Raw genomic sequence first — 16,478 nt, forward strand, 5'->3', positions numbered from 1 at the left:
CATAATTGCCCAAAACTGATGAAAGCAAGAGCAAGAAATAAATGAAGTAGTACTGGATTTTATTCTGAAGTATAACATAAGTACCCATATGTTCACATTGATATAAATAAATGAATAAATAAATGAACTGGAGAGAATGTACAAGTTTCTCATGAAGACAATTTTAAATAATTGAATAATTTTCCAACCTTTAAGTGTGGATTTCATTCCAACAAGTACAGTATTGAAAGGAGGAATATATTATTTTTACAGTAGAGAAGCATAACATATATTACCTGAACAAAGTGATTAAAGTTAACATCAGTAGTGGCATTATTGTTAATAAATATTCTTGAAAAACATCAGACAAATCACAAATAAAGAACAATCTATAAAATTCATGATCAGTCCTTCTCAAAACTGTTAAGGTCATTAAAAACAATGAAAGTCTCAGAAACTTACTGCTAAGAGATGCCAAGAGATATAATGACTAATGGTATACTTGATAAGATCCAGGACAGAAAAAGGATATTAAGTAAATACTAAGGGTATCTGAACAAACTATGAACTTTAGTTAATATTAATCTATTAATACTGTCTCATTAATTTGAACAAATTTGTCATAATATGTAAATTGTTAGTAACAGAACATGCTGGATATTTGTTATATAGCAGCTCCCTGTATTACCTTAATTTTTCTGTAAATCTAAACTACTTTAAAATACAAAGTTATCAAAATAATATAAGGAAATGAATATATATGTAAGCACTAAGAGAAACTCAAGAAAACTTGAGTATAATATATTAATATGAGATAAAGCAAACACTTCAGAAGAAGGAATACTCTAGGGGCAACTGGTTTAAGTGCCTGACTGCTGGTTTCTGACTCATGATCTCAAAGTTCATGAATTGGAGCCCCACACCAGGCTCTGCACTTATAGTGCTTGGGATTCTCTCTCTCTCTCTCTCTCTCTCTCTCTCTCTCTCTCTCTCTCTGTCTTTCTGCCCCTACTCCGCTCACACTGTCTCTATCTCAAAATAAATAAATAAACTTTAAAAAAAGAATACTTAGTACTTGAATATGTACTAACCTAATAAGAGAGCTTCAAAATACATAAAACAGAAAACTATAGAAGTACAAGGAAAAATAACAAAATATACAAATACAGTAATAGATTTTGATATCTCTCTTAGTAACTAACATAACAAGTAAAACAAAAAAAAGCACAAAACAGTAAGTCTACAGAATGACCAAAAAAAAACCCATTATCACTAAAACTGATCATATACCCCTGAAATATTAGGATATACTTTATTTTGAGCTGCATAAGAAATAGTCTGTAAAGGAGACTATACTCATGGTCATAAAACAAGCTTTGATGAATTAAAAACACTGAAATTAATCAGTGTAAGTTCTTTGCCCATATGGAATCAAAATATAAATCAGTAACAGAAAAGTATACAGAAAATTGCAAAATATTTGGAAAGTAATCAATACATTTTTAAGAAATCCATGTTTAATATGTCATAATAAAAATAACCAGTGACGTTAGAAAATATATCGATATGAATTAAGAAGAAAAGACAATACATCAAAATGTGCAAGATAAAGTCAAGTGGTACTTAAAGAGAAATTTATATCATTAAATACTTACTTTAGAAGGAAAAAGAATAAGGTCTCAATTCAATTAACTATGCATATACTTTAAAAAGCCAGTAAAGAACAAATTAGCTCCTTAGAGGCAGGAATAAGGAAACAGCAATGGCAAATGTAGAGATAATTAAGAGAAAATCAAAATAGAAAAAAGAAAAATCTGGGGTGCCTGGATGGCTCAGTTGGTTTGGGCTTCTGGCTCTTGATTTTGGCTCAGGTTATGATTTCACAGTTTGTGAGTTCAAGCCCTGCATCGGGCTTCATGCTGACAGTGCAGACCCTGCTTGGGATTCTCTCACCCTTTCCCTCTCCCTCTCCCCTGGTTGTACTCTCTCTGTCTCAACTCAAAATAAATAAATTTTTAAAACATTTAAAAAAGAAAAAGCAAAATCTGCATTCACAAAGAAACTGGTAAAATTGATAGCTATCCAGCTAAATTGATCTATTAAATATGAAGAAAGAAACCCAAATTATCATTATCAGGCATGAAAGAAAAGACATCACTCTAGATCCAACAGACATTAAAAATATAATAGGGGTGGCTGGGTGGCTTAGTCAGTTGGGCGACCGACTTCGGCTCAGGTCGTGATCTCAAGGTTTGTGAGTTTGAGCCCCGTGTCGGGCTCTGTGCTGATAGCTCAGAGCCTGGAGCCTACTTTGGATTCTGTGTCTCCCTCTCTCTCTGCCCCTCCCTCACTCATTCTCTGTCTCTCTCTGTCTCATAAATAAATATTAAAAAATATAATAAATGTATATTATGAACAATTTTAAAATCAAATGATTAGATGGAAGATGCAAGTTCCTTAAAGTCCTACACTATGAAAGTTTCCTCAAGAAGCAATAGTCACAATTTCCTACATCAACTAAAGAAACAGACTTCATATGTAAGAATCTACTCACATAGAAAATCTCAGGCACAGATCACATTAATGATCGATTAATTATACCAAATATTTGAGGAAGAAATACATCTGTTTTTTTTTAAGTTTTTAGAAATTATAGAAGAGGAAGGAACATTTCCCAATGAATTTTAGGATGTGACCATTACCATAATAACAAGGTCTAGTGAAGCCATTATAAAAAAATGTATACTTAACACTGATACCCATTGTGAACACAGATGCAAAAATCCTACACTAAATAGTAAGGAATCAAATCTATCCACATGTTAAAAAGATAATCATCAGGTATAAGTAGAATTTATCCCAGATATGCAAGACTGACATTCAGAAACCATTCTATGTAATTCAATTTATTAAAACAATAAAAGGAAAAACCTAAAAATCATATCAACAGATATTAAAAAGCATTTAAAAATTCAACATGGTAAAATCTTACCAAATTAGAAATGAAAGAGCATTTCTAAAGCTGGCAAAGGGAAACTATGAAAAATCCACAGCTTATTTCATTCTTAATAATGAAAGATGAATGTTTTTCTCCTAAGATTAGGAACAAGGCAATGTTGTTTACTATCTATTTTTATTTATCATTAAACTCAGTTTCTAGTAAGTAGAGAAATGGAAAAGAATTAGAAAATAAAAACAAAAGCATAGATATCATAAGGTAAGATGTACTTTTGTTTATTATATGATCACATATATAGAAAACAACAATGAATCTTCTAAAAGCTACTGTAGGGGGTGCCTGGGTGGCTCAGTTGGTTGGGCGTCTGACTTCAGCTCAGGTCACGATCTCATGATTCATGAGTTGGAGCTCTGAATCAATCTCTGTGCTGATAGCTCAGAGTCTGGAGCCTGCTTTGGATTCTTTGTCTCCCTCTCTCTCTCTGCCCCTCCCCTGCTCATGATCTGTCTCTCTGTCTCAAAAATAAATAAACATTAAAATTTTTTTAAACAAAGCTACTACTATAATACATTAGTTTACAAAGTTTATTAGACTGAAGGTCAATATTTATTTATTTATTTATTTATTTATTTATTTATTTATTTTAGAGAGAGAGAGTATGTGAGCAGGGGACAGGGGCAGAGGGAGGAAGGGAGGGAGAATGAAAGAGAGAGAGAGAGAGAGAGAGAGAGAGAGAGAGAATGAATCTCAAGTAGGCTCCATGCTCATTGTAGAACCTGAAGTGGGGCTCAATCCCACGACCCTGGGATCATGACCTGAGCCAAAATTAAGTCATACACTCAACTGACAGAGTGCCCCTGAAAGTCAATATTTAAAAATTAAATGTTTTATCTAAATATTATCAATAAAATTTAGAACATTAAAATACCATATGGATAGCATCAAACAGAATACCTAAAGTGAAATTTAAAAATATACATATATATATAAGGCTTATATACAAAAAACTACTAGACATTGTTGAAGGAAATTTAACAAGACTCAAATAAAGGAAATTTCTACTACGATACTGTACTAAATATTTCAACATTTTAAAGATCTCAATTTTCCCAAAAATTAACTGCAGTTTCAAATAAATCAAAATCAAAATGCCAGTGTGTGTGTGTGTGTGTGTGTGTGTGTGTGTGTGTGTGTGTGTATGTACATGCGTGTTTGAATGGGTTTTGGTAGAAATTGATAAGCTGACCTAAAAATATATATGTAAGAGTGATGTACATGGAATAACTGAAACAACAAAATAGTTTTTAAACAGAACAAAGGCGAGGAGAACTCTGTTTTAAAGACTAACTATAGGAGTGCCTGGGTCGCTCAGTCGGTTGAGTATTCAACTCTTGATTTAGGCTCAGGTCATGATCCCAGGGTCATGGAATCCAGCCCCACATCAGGCTTTTCCCTGAGATGGTGCCTACTTAAGATTCTCTGTCCCTCTGCCCCTCTTTCCTACTCATGCATGGGTGCTCTGTTTCTCAAAAAACACAAAAATAAAAATAAAGGCTTACTACAAAGCTATAGTAACCAAGAGTGAGTCATTAAAACCCAGAAATGCATAAACTTTAGTGAATGAATTTTATTCTATGAAAAATATACCTCAATATAATAAATTCACCAATGGAGTGGAGTCTAGAAATAAATCCATCGATTTTTGATAACTGTTCCAAAGTAATTCAAAGGGGATGGAATAATCTTGGAAAATGTGTCTATTTTCAATATGATGGGTATCAGCAGATAGGTCTTTTTGGAAGTTATTAGATGACCATGAAGGTGGAGCCCTCATGAGGATATTAGTGTCTATATAAGAAGGGGAAGAGGCCATTTTCTCTTTTTCTTTGCCCTCTGGGGATACAGGGAGAAGGTAGTTGTCCATAAGGTAGGAAGAGGGCCTCATCAATAACTGAATATGCCAGTACTTTGATGATGGACTTCCCAGCCTCTAGAACTATGAGAAATAAATGTGTTAAGCCACCCGGTCTATGGTTTATTATAGTAGCCTGAGCTAGGATACTTACCTTTATAAAGGTACTCTTTATAAAAAAAAGAACTTGAAAACTGATTAGAGACTTAAATGTAAAAGCTAAATCTATAAAGATTCTAGAAGACTACAGGAGGAAATGAGACTTTGATTAGGGGAATAATTCTTCAAACAAAAAGAATATGAACCATATATAGAAAAAATGGAAAAACTGTACAGATTGAACAACAAAACTTTAAAAATGTGCTTGTACCATTGTTAAAAAAAAAGTGAAAATCAAGATACAGACCAGAAGAATAATTGGTATTTATTTATATTTACATAATATATATTTATGTTTATAAAAATTTATATCTGGATAATACAACTAAATAATAATAATAAAGCAAGGTATAATATGTATAAAAACTCCAAGAGACACTTAAATCAAAAATAAAATTCAATGGTCAATGAAGTCCATTATAAGTGGCTCATTATTATTAGTTGTTAGAAAATGCAAACTAAAATCAATGAGAGACCACCTCCCACTAGAATAGCTAAAATTAAAAAGATTGGGAATAACAATATTAACAAGAATGCTAAGCAAATGAGACTGTCATCCACCGGGCATGCAAATGCAACATGGAACAGTCACTTTAGAAAATAGTACACTGGTTTCGGGGCACCTGGGTGGCTCAGTTGGTTAAGCATCTGACTTTGGCTCAGGTCATGATCTCATGATCTCAGGGTCTGAGCCCTGCTTTGGGCTCTGTGCTGACAGCTCACAGTTTGGAGCCTGCTCTGGATTCTGTCTGTCTGTGTGTGTCTCTCTCTCTGTCCCTTCCTGCTTGTGCTCTTTCTCTCAAAAATAAACATTAAAAAATGTAAAAAAAATAGTATATCGGTTTCTGACATAATTAAACATACATTTCCTCTGTCACTCAACAATCTACTCCTAGATATTTACCCAAGAGAAAAGAAAACAAAGGCTCATGCAATAATTTGTATGCAAACGTTCATAGCAGCTATTTCTTAAGAGCTCAAAGCTGGAAAGAATCTAAATGTCCATCAAATGGTGAATGGATAAGCACATTGTTATATACTTACAATGAAATACAACCTGATAAAAATGAGTGAGCTGCTGATGCAAACCACAACATAGCTGAATCTTAAAAGCATTATGCTATATGAATAAAGACAGACACAAATGATTACATACTGTTCTGTGTCATTTATCTAAAATTCCAGAAAAGACAAAATTATAGTAGGACAAAGCAAATCAGTGGTTGCTAAGTGTTGGGTTTAGGGGAGGGTCTTAATTGCAAAGGGCCCATGAGGGAATTTTTGAAAGCGCAGGAAATGTTCTGTAGCTTGATTGTGACAGTGTGATATAAAACCATATTCATTTGTCAAAACCCATCAAAGTATAAACTTCAGTAAATGAATTCTATAGTATGAAAAATTATCTCAATAAAGTTGAAAATTTTAAGGATATGCTTAGCAAAGTGCTTACCTTATAGTAGATGCTCAATACATGGGCAGATAAATTACATTTTTATTATTAGGTTGCAATGGTCTCTTTAAATAAAGGCAGAACTCAATTAGATTTTTAATACTACAGAACGATATCATGAGTCCAACCACTGGTACAATTTGGCTTTAAAAGGAGTTAAACAAAGAACAAGTTCACCCTCTTTCATAATGACTTAATATTTAAATGGTATTTAAGTCATCTTGGATTGTTATATGAAAAGCACAGTCCCTAATGGGTAACAGATTTTACACGTTGAAAAGAAATATTTTCATGCCTTAACTTTTTTCCTGTGCTTTCACAGTTCTGACACCATGAAAATTTCCCAGCCTTTAAATGCCTGCTGCAAACATTAAACTTACTTTGCCAACTAACAACTGAGCAGGAAAGGCATGTTACTGCCCAATGTAATCACTTCTTTTCAGTAGCATCAAAATATTTGGAATGCCAGTTGCAGAAAACTATTTAGCAATTATGAAGTGAGTATTGGATCCACGCCATATCATTTTGAGTCGTTCCAGCTCCCTAAAATGGCACCACTTTAGAAAATAGCATTATAACGCTGTGGGTAAGTGAGAATGTTCTGCATCCTCTAACACCTGGGCATAATGGGGGGCAGACTTAATGACCTGTCGCTGTATTCCCTTTCCTTCGCTGCTAGACTGTATTCACAACCACTTCTATTGCTCTATTTTCCTGGTTTCTAATATCTTCCTGTAAAGTTTTAACATGAAGTCTTCTCTCTGATTTGTCATCATTTCCTGAGTTCTACTTAGAAATTTAGCAGAATGTTCACTGTTCAGCATGATTATTATCTCAGCATTTTCAAATGGAAATCACCATGTAGATCTTGTTCAATTTTTCTGCTTACCTTATAGAATTCATAGGCTGAGAATTAGGCTGTAGAATTCCTGTCATTGGCAAGCTTCTCTTAATTTTCACGCAGAGGGCAGGAATGAGGGCTCATCCACCACTTTTGTGCTTTCAGAACAGTTCTTCTAGATGATGTTTATTTCTGTGCCCTTTAGGAATTAACGTCCTTCCTCTGGGTCTCTGTGACCCTCTATATACTCCTATATTTCTAGATGTGAGTAGAAAACCAGAACGTACAAAATGTCAGGAAATTGTATCAGGAGTTAAGTATAAATCTCTTGCTGAATTAGTAATTCTACTAAACAATACAAATTTGTCTACTATTTTCTATTTTTAAAATATTTTCAATGTATTATTTGATTTTCATGAAAACTCTTATGGAAGAATTATCATCTTCATATAATAGGAAAATTGAGGGATTCAAGGAACTGCCTAGGGCCATCAGGCTCACAAGTAGTGTTGAAGGAAATAGAATCAAATCACTTTATTACAAATCCATGAGTGTTTCACAATATTATGAAAGTGAAATCTAAGTGGAAAAGTAGAGAAATCTCTTCATGTTGTCAAATCCACATGGAGACTGATTTCAATAATTAGAATAAAGGTAAAAATACATTGTCCTTGGTCCAAGGAATTATTCTATATTTTGTTTGTAGTGGTTATTACATGGTTGCATACATTTGCCAAAACTCATCAAGCTGTATACTTAAGTGTTTATATTATATGTAAACTATACTTCAATAAAGTTGACTACATACTACTTCTGAAAAATAGTGATATTTACATTTGCAAATTTTAATATTCTGCATCATTAGTTCATGTAAAAAATAACTGATATGTAAGCATATTGATATGCTTCACTGTCACATACATTATGCAACTATTTTGATGATTTCATATATGAATATTGAATTAAGTAATCATGCTTTGTGAATCAGCTACTTATTATATTGTTTTGTTTTTTTTAACTATATCGGTTTGGGTTTTCTTTTAATATCTATGCTTATAAATTCTCCAGTAAGTTTTAAAAAATACAAATTCTATTATGTGAAAAATTCTAAGAGTAAGATTTGCATTTAATACTCTTTAAGTAACATGTAGTTGACATTCCCAAGAAACACTGATTTAATTCCGCAGATGGTTCCCCAAATAATTTACTGTTTTCAGAACAGGATTCTCAAATGCTATTTGCTTGTCTAATAGTATTTATCCAACCAACTTGGGAGTTCATGTAAACATTAAAAAAATAACTTCAGCTTAACTAGAGGAAATGATTTAAAAAATAATGATTGTGGTGATAACCACAATAAGTTCTTCCTTTCTCTTCCAACTGATCGAGTACCTCTACTTACCCAGCAAAGGCTTGGTTCCTGGATACAAGTACAAGAGCCGGGAAGAAGACGCAAAAGCGTGCTCACGACGTCAGCCGCAGCTGCGCACGACCGGCCGCGCACGACGTCAGCCGCAGCTGCGCCCTCCGCCGCCTGACCCAGAAAAAGCCGATCATGAGCGCCAAGTCCTTTTCCCTGGACTTCAGAACGAGACCCTGGGCACTACGCACTTGGCCGAGTTCCACCAGCTCGAGGGCATTGTGGCTGACCATGATTGCACCCTGGGGCATCTCAGGGCCGTCATGAGGCAGTTCTTCACCAAGCCGGGTATCACCTAGCTGTGCTTCAAGCTGTCCTACAGGCCCTGCAGGGAACCCAGCATGTGTTTTGTGTGGTGTTCCGGGATCCCTGAGGCCTGAAGTAGTGGGTGGAGCCCAGAGTTCCCAGGCTCTTTGGTCTCAACATGTTGCTGTCTCTGGGGCTTCCTGACAACCTATGCATCATTGCTTGGGGCCTCTTCCTGGAGCACCTAATGATGATCAACTATGGCATCAATAGTATCCGGGAGCTGGTGGACCACAAGGTAAACCTACAGGTGATGTGCGACAGTCCCCTGTGCCGCCTGAACCTCGAACCGGATTTCCAGGTATGGATGGAATTTGTGGGGCATAGATGAAATATATAGGGGGTGTGCAGAGGAAGGAGAGAGGCATCAGTTTACTAACTTTGGGGCCTATTTGTGGACTGTTATTTTCCATCAATCTTTGGATCTAGCCTTTGATCAATACCACAGCCTTGATTGCTGTCACTTTCAAGTAAACATTACAAATTTTTTTAAGTGTTTATTATTTTTGAGAGAGAGAGAGAGAGCACAAGCAGAGGGGTGGGGGGCAGAGAGAGGAGGGAGGGAAGAGGATCCAAAGTGGCTCTGTGATGATAGCCCGATGGGGGAATAGAACTCACTAACGGTGAGATCACAACCTGAGCCAAAGACAGATGCTTAACCCACTGACCTACCCAGGCACCCCTTCAAGTGAACATTTAAATTGAGATGTGTGAATCTTCCAGATTTGTCTGCAGTTTCAAAATCATTTTTTGTCCCTTCAAGTTTCTCTGTATTTCCATATAAATTTTAGAGTCACTTATATCTTCAAAAATCTTGCTGGAATTTTACTTAGTATTGCACTGAATCTCAACTGATCAAATTGGAAATCATTTATTTTTTAATGATATTGAGTCTTCCAGTTCAAGAATGTGGTATTTATTTCATTTATTTATAGTTTTTAACATCTGTAACCTGAACATATTTTGTTAGGTTTTTTTCTGCTGTTTTAATTTCATTTAGTGCTCTGGTAAATGGTATTTATTTTCTTAATTCCAGTTGTTCATTGCAAGTAGGTAGAAATAAAATTGGTATTTTTATGTTAACTTTGTATTGTAGGACTTGATAAACTCATGTATTTGTTATAGAAAATTATCTGAGTTTTTCAGATTTTCCACATAGAAAGTAATTTCTTCTGTGGATAGAAAACATTTTACTTCTACTGTTAAATTCTGTATGCTATTAATTTATTTGACTTGATCATGGCATTGGCTACCATATTTAGTGCAATGTTGAATATGAGTGAAGAGCAAGGGAGAGTGTTCTTGCCTTGTTCCTGATTTAAGGAGAAACCACATAAGCCTTCATAGAAGGTATGATGTTAAAAGTAGGCTAGTATAGATATCCTTCTTAGATGGAGTAATTCCCTTTTATTCCATATTTAACTGAGAGTTTATCATAAGTTAATCTTTTTTCAACTGCTTTTCTTTCCATTTATTGATAGGATCTTGAGCTCTTTCTTGTTAGGTCTGTTAATATGATGAATCACATTAATTGATATATAGATTGTTGAACTTGCCTTGAATTATTGGAATAAATTCCATTTTGTTGTGATGTATTATTCTTTCTATTTATTGGTTGAATACACCTGCAAATATTTTTGAGGAGAAAATTTGAATTTTATGTTCATAATAAGTTATTTCTAAAGCTGCCAAACTTCTGCCAGGATAGCCCAGAATGACCAAAGAATAAATTTAGATTTACGTGGTGGTTATAAGAAATTTGTGTCTTGCTAGGGAGATACCTGTATTTTTACTTCTGAAAAATAACTATTTATCTTGAATTTGCTTTATAGCATTATAATATGTTTTTATTTACTGTGACCAGCAAAATGAATGGTGATTGGAAGGGACGTTGTTTATTTAATACAAGTATTAAGAAGAGGGTTTCTTTATAACTTGCAGGCACACTCGGGATTTTTGCCCCAGTTTTAAAGAATGACAGCAAAAGCACCTTTATCTGACATTTAGGATGATTAAATTTTGAAAAATCACTTGGCATATTCAGCATGACTCCACTGGGTGCTCTAGCTTTATAAGGCAATGGATCATGTTAGCTTAACTTATATTTAAGATTTGCTGGCCTGATATTATTGTGTTAGGCAGTATTGCTGAAATGGAAACATAAAATTTTGCTGCCATGAGATCAAGTTTGCGCCTGCCCTACACTATAAATTAGTTCCATAAAGTTTTAAAATGCAGTGTTTATTCTGGTTCTAGCAGTATTGTGAAATAGCAAACTGTGCTTAACTATATAAAATTAAGCCTACTCTTTGTGAAAACATTTTTTTTTTCATTCATGTATCATTGAAATTCAGGAGTAAAGGTTACTTAACCACTAAGAAGGCTTATATGAAGCTAAAAGAAAAAAAGGCCAATTGTGTTGAGACTTCATTTTTTAAAAGCAGCATATTCTTCTGGCCCAAAATGCCTAATTTTTATGAGCCCACATATATATTGGTTACTACTAAAATAATAACAAGGATGTAATGAGACATGCAAATAATACTTTAGAATAATACAGTGTTCATAAAAAGTATACCATCTATGACATCGTACTTTGAAAATATATGTTTAAGCAGAAATCTTAAATAAATTTGAAAAATGAGTCTAACTCAATTTTAAAAGCACAAAATTTGTTACATGTTAATTCAGCCATTTTCAGAAAAAATTCACAAACAGTTTGTGACAAAAAATCAGTTAACATTGGAAAATAACTTGAAAAATATACGGCAGAGTATCCTTTTGGCAAAGAAATGAGTAGACAAAATAATTTATATAACTCATTGAGTTTTTTCTATCACTCAGTTTTAAAAAGGAAATAGTGTTGCTTTTAAACAAAGCATGAAAGTATTGGAAGAGTGGATCATTACTTGGTAGCTATAAAATGATCTTATTGTTAACAACTTATAGAATAATATTAACACATACAGTATGTCAAAATTTATAACCATTTAAAATTTTTCTTGTTTAACAACTATGTATAATTCTATGGAAGTATTTTTTAATTTGCATATTCGCAAGCATTTAGTTCATTTTCTTGCCAATGTAGGACAAATTAAGTAAAATGGTAGCTTTCTTTTTTACCTCAACTATGCTACTGTTGAAAGGAAAAGTAGTAAAATGGGCTTTTGGTAGTCTATGTAAAAGTGACTGTAACCACTTCTGAGTTCTTATGTATAAGAGATACCATATGTGACTAAAATTATCTTTGTTTTCTTTTTTTAATTTTTTTACTGTTTACTTATTTTTGAGAGAGAGAGGCAGAGCATGAGCAAGGGAGGGACAGAGAGAGAGGGAGACACAGAATCTGAAGTGGGCTCCAGGCTCTGAGCTGTCAGCACAGAGCCCGATGTGGGGCTCAAACTCATGCACTGCGAGATCATGACCTGAGCCAAAGTCGGATGATTAACTGACTGAGCCACCCAGGTGCCCCTAAAATTATCTTTCTTATTGTATTTATTGAACTAGACTCATCTGCTGACTGATGTAAAATAATATGAGCTATATACAATTTCACTATGACAAGGAAATAAATGATATTATGACAAAAATTTTAGTTGTACCCAACTCTTTCCTAAAATAAATTTTTAATTTAATTTTTAATTGAAGTATAATTATCATATAGTGCTATGTTAGTTTCAAGTGTACAACATAACAATTCAACAATTCTCTACATTACTCAGTGCTCACCACAATAAGTGTAGTCACCATCTGTCTCACCAAACAATGTTATTACAATCTTATTGACTATCTGGATTTAATGTACTGGAGACATAAAATAGCATCTATCATATATGAAGTGCTTAGAAAAGGGAATTTCATATTATTTACTTGACAATTCTATACATCTATGACACTAAGCATTATACGATAAATTGCTTAAATCTTAGTGTACAATAAAATGAGGTGAATTTTCTAAGTTGTCCAAACTTTTAAAAAAAACTTATTTTGTGATGTCCATTTTAAATATTTAAGAAAAATTGGAAAAATATTCCTAAATTGGCCAATAAACTGAAGTTGAAAAATACTCAGCCTGTTAAATTAAGCAACATGTAAAAATATTGACTGATCATATCTTTTTCATTAGAATATCAATTAAGCATAATTATGTTAGAAATTGTGTTACAATCATAATTATTAGCAAGAATTTGTGTTAGGTACATTATGTATAGGTAGAAATTTAATCAATCTAATGTATCATTTGGAAATTATTCTAAAGTTATCTGTTAAATCTATAAGATTTAGAGGTGCCAGTTGATTTTATAGGAATCCATAGATCAAAAATAACATTTTATGTTACTCTACCTGGTCATTAAACACTACGGCAACACAGTTGCTGGCCACAGCAAAAGTTTCATCCTAAACTCTCACATCAATGTGAAGAAACAAACATATCAGTGTTAATATTTTATTTAATTGTTTTTTAAGTTTTTGTTAGAGAGAGAGAGAAAGGGCACACAAGCAGGGGAGAGGGGCAGAGGGAGAGAGAGAGAGAGACAGAGAGACAGAGAGAAAGAGAGGGAATCTTAAGCAGGCTCCACGTTCAGTGCAGAGCCTGATACAGGGCTGGATCCCATGACCCTGGCATCATGACCTGACCCAAAATCAAGAGTCAGAACCTCAGCCAAATGAGCCACCCAGGTGCCCTATCAGTGTTAATATTTTGATGATAATGAAATGTTAATATTTTAGTTCCTCCTATCTACATTTAAAAAAATAACCTTCTGCAAATTTTTTCTTCTATATTTTGTTTAAACTTTATTCAGTGTTTACTGTAGTTAGGTATACAGTGAATATAAATAATGTCATTTTTATATTCAGTATAAACTACAGTGGCTTTCATGTCTTCTTAAAATGTCCTACAATTTTATTTGGATTTACCTAAGGAGATGCTTAATATGTGTTTATGAAAAATGTTTTCTGTAGTCACCACATACTACCCACTATGTGTGCTATTAAGGGGGGAAATTGTATGTTTGTGTGTGTAACATTTGTGAATAAAATAAGAAGATGACAACTTCCTTCCATTGTCATAATGGAACATCATTTAGCAGGCTTACTAAACTATTATTAATTACATAGGAAAATGCAGTTGTGTTTATCCTGGCTATTTATTATGTGATTAGCACCCAGACATTATGGTGTTATATGTTAACTTGTGGATTTCTGTTGTATAGTAGAAAAGATAATTTTAGTGCCATATTTTTAATGCTCTGTAGATCATTAACCAGTTTTGTATCTATTTACATATTTAATTTAGCATTCCTTTGGGTGATTACAAAATTGTTCAATTTTCAAAATATTTTTTAAACGTTTACTTATATTTGAGAGAGAGAGGGAGACAAATTGTGAGTGGGAAGGGCAGAGAGAGGGTGAACAGAATCTGAAGCAGGCTCCAGGCTCTGAACTGTCAGCACAGAGCCCGATGTGGAACTCGAACCCACAAACTGTGAGATCATGATCTGAGTCGAAGTCGGATGCTCAACTGACTGAGCCACCAGGCACCCCTCAAAATATTTTTTGAACCAACTTTACTATCTCATTGGATCCTTGATTAATATTTTGAACAAAACATTGTATATGTATATGAAGGCCATGTTTTTAAATTTTGAAAACTGTATATAGCCCCTGTATATAATGATTCCAATTTGATAAGTAGGAAATTTGTGGTTTTGAAAATTTTATTTTGGTACTAATTTTCACTAGATCATGACTAAAGGCAGAATAATATGGCACTGTTTTAGATTTCTTCTAGAGGCTGATTCAGTCATTATCTCAAAGTATTTAATGAAGTTTAAAAATGAGGTGAATTTCCTCAAGTAATTTAATACATCTGTTTCCTTATAAGGCCCTTCATTTATGCTTTTGCATTCTACTTTTGAAATGTGTTCAGAAAGACATGAATTGTGCTATATCACTACAGCTTCAGGCGAACATTTATACAAGCTCTCAAAGCTTAAAAGAGCTTATTTTTCTTCTTGAAAACAATCTTTTCAAAATACATAACTTTGCTACATATATGAAAAATGGAATGGAAAAGAATTGGCTCCGCTTAGAGAAAGTAGTATTTCCATAGAACACTGACTACCTAATTGTGATAATGCATTAATCTATCTGTGATTACATTGAAAATATTGACAAGCAGTCTTCAGCAGATGCATCTGCTATCTCAACAGCTCATTTGCAGACTAAACGTACAGATTTCAGCCATCTCTGCATATTTCCTGACAAAGCTTTTCCCAGTCTTCTTGGTTGTGTGTTTTGCCATTCTTATCCTAAGACATATATTTCTACAGGCTAGAGATAAGATTAGAAACTTCTAGCAACATAAATATGATTCTGTTTCAAATTCTCAAATGAACTATGTTGGTTAAGGTTTTAGATTTCTACTGCAGGTAATCGCTAATTCGTAAACTTAAAAAATGTCCAATCATTTTTTTAATGAAGCTCCAGAGTTCCTTTACATCACTTTAATAGATGATATTATTACTTGGTGGTTTGGTGATCATATATTTCTGAATGTTAAATAACATTATTATGAGATTTTGAGTCATTCTACCATGCTATTGTATCTTCTTTGATCTTTACTTTTTGAGCCTTAATAAATAAAAATATCCTCCATTAATGTTTAATTTACATTATTATCAAGGCTGATTATGCCACTTAGAGTGTTAAAATTGATAACTGAGGTTTCTGTACTTCCTCACATCATTTAATTTTACGACACCTGATTAAAAATCATTTTTTAAGCCTTTCCCACCAATTTCATGTTTTAAAAAAACATCTAATTTTTTTTTTTTTGCTTTAGATTGAATCAAGAATGGAGATAGTGTTTTGGGGTTTACAGCACTAGCTGAATTGTAGTGTTTTTGACATTTGTAGACGTGATTTGTTTGTTTTGTTTTATTTTTACACAAACCCTATGACCTCTAGCTTATATAAGTGAGCCAGAATTAAAAATTCTACAATTCATATGATTTCTATCAAGGTAACAATTACTGCATGTTGAGAACTATGAGTATCTCTAGCCTTTTTTGAAATTTCTGATCCACTGTTACAGAGAAATAGCTGCAAGAAATGTAAACAGGGATTCTAGGTATGTGGCCAGTAGCATATTTTCTAGTTTATTTTACCTCTAAGTTCACTTGGCAAAGACACCAAGCAAAATATGCAATACATATTTTAGGCACTGCTCCATGATATAATTAACAATTAATTTTGTGTGATCAAGGGACCTGTATTTTGAGTGAAAAATAATAATTGTCCATCTTTAAAAATATTAGGGAGTAACACCATGCACATGACTGTGGAAAAATTTCATTTTCTTTATCTGTGAAATCAGAATAATAATTATGCTTTCTTCATAGGGTTATAGTGAAAATAGAATATTTGTGAAACAATAAATTGTATAAG

General features: G+C 33.4%; 1 protein-coding gene across 1 annotated transcript in view; it reads left to right on the top strand.

Annotated features, from left to right (window-relative positions):
* The first annotated feature begins 8,733 nt into the window (after positions 1-8,733).
* LOC123378984 (phenylalanine--tRNA ligase alpha subunit-like) overlaps positions 8,734-16,478 on the top strand; it is a 134,166-nt gene continuing 126,421 nt past the window's right edge. Inside the window, exon 1 of the mRNA XM_045033230.1 lies at positions 8,734-9,327. Coding sequence (XP_044889165.1) covers positions 9,145-9,327 — 183 coding nt within the window. The 5' untranslated portion in view covers positions 8,734-9,144. The remainder of the gene's footprint in view (positions 9,328-16,478) is intronic.

This window comes from Felis catus, chromosome C1, assembly GCF_018350175.1.
Source record: "Felis catus isolate Fca126 chromosome C1, F.catus_Fca126_mat1.0, whole genome shotgun sequence".
In the NCBI taxonomy this organism is placed as follows: domain Eukaryota; kingdom Metazoa; phylum Chordata; class Mammalia; order Carnivora; family Felidae; genus Felis; species Felis catus.